The 1,051-nt window shown below is 36.6% G+C and overlaps 1 protein-coding gene across 1 annotated transcript in view; it reads right to left on the bottom strand.

Moving 5' to 3' along the window:
* The window catches only part of CFAP44 (cilia and flagella associated protein 44), a 135,681-nt gene that overhangs the window by 16,192 nt on the left and 118,438 nt on the right, over positions 1–1,051 (bottom strand). The window contains exon 28 of the mRNA XM_019652227.1: positions 532–662. Coding sequence (XP_019507772.1) covers positions 532–662 — 131 coding nt within the window. The remainder of the gene's footprint in view (positions 1–531; positions 663–1,051) is intronic.

Below are 1,051 nucleotides of genomic sequence, written 5' to 3'. Positions count from 1 at the left end.
AAAAATCTGCATATAACTTAAGTTGGCCCTCCGCACTCACAGATTCCCAACCAGGGATCAAAAATGCTGTTTTCAATCTGTGGTTGGTTGAATCCACAGATGTGAAACCTGAGGATATGGACGGCTGACTGTATATTTATTGAAAAAAAAATGCATTATAAGTGGACCTGCACAGGACAAACCCGTGTTGTTCAAGTGTCAACTGTATATTAGTTCAATAGTTCATAAATATAACTTAAATACATATTTATTTATTGGGTGGCTATCTGCTCCACAATTGTTTTTTTTATGTATAGAAGTATGCAATCAAAAAAGTTTGGGAACCAAAGATTTAGATAAAGAAAGTCCAAAGGTCCCCACCATGACTATGCTTGAAGAAAAAAAAAAAATTGGATGTGACATTTGAAATATTTTTCTCTTGGGAGAAACCCTAAATTATGTTATTGCTATGAAATGGCAATATTATAGCTTAGAGAATGTGTAGCATGTTGGGAAAGGATAAATAGACTTGGAAAAGGCAAACCACCATACTTTTTTGGATAATATATCATGTTCCTTTTTGAGGTTATCAATAATTTTCTTTTCTTCAACTAACGCCTCCTCAATGTCTAGTCTTTTCTCTCGAAGTTGAAGTGTCAGTTCAAAAAGACCCATATCACAATCTGGAAAGACAATAAAAATAAAGAAGAAGCCCCGTTTGTCATGTAGTAATACTGTAAGTGTGGATTTTGGAGCTATCCATTTGTGGATCTACTCTAACAAGGTTTCACTACACTTAGGGCTCCATTATTCCAGGTAGAAATTATTAATAATCATGATAGTAATTATGATACTGGCATGGATGTTCCAAGCAGTACTCTGAGTCAGGCTTTATGCTAGGCCCTTTATGTACGTTATCTCACTCAAGGCTCACAGGCTCTGCAAAGTAGAATCTATTATTTTCATTTTATTGTTGTTGTTTTTTTTTTTAGCTGAGCCATCCTGCTACCTGTTGGCAGCTCAGCGGCTGCTCAGCTGGGGCTGGACTCGAACCGCTGTTGCTCAGAGCTCA

Source organism: Hipposideros armiger, unplaced genomic scaffold (assembly GCF_001890085.2).
Source record: "Hipposideros armiger isolate ML-2016 unplaced genomic scaffold, ASM189008v1 scaffold_176, whole genome shotgun sequence".
Taxonomy (NCBI): Eukaryota; Metazoa; Chordata; class Mammalia; order Chiroptera; family Hipposideridae; genus Hipposideros; species Hipposideros armiger.
The sequence above is the reverse complement of the archived record's forward strand: the minus strand, read 5'-3'. Positions and strand labels throughout refer to the sequence as shown.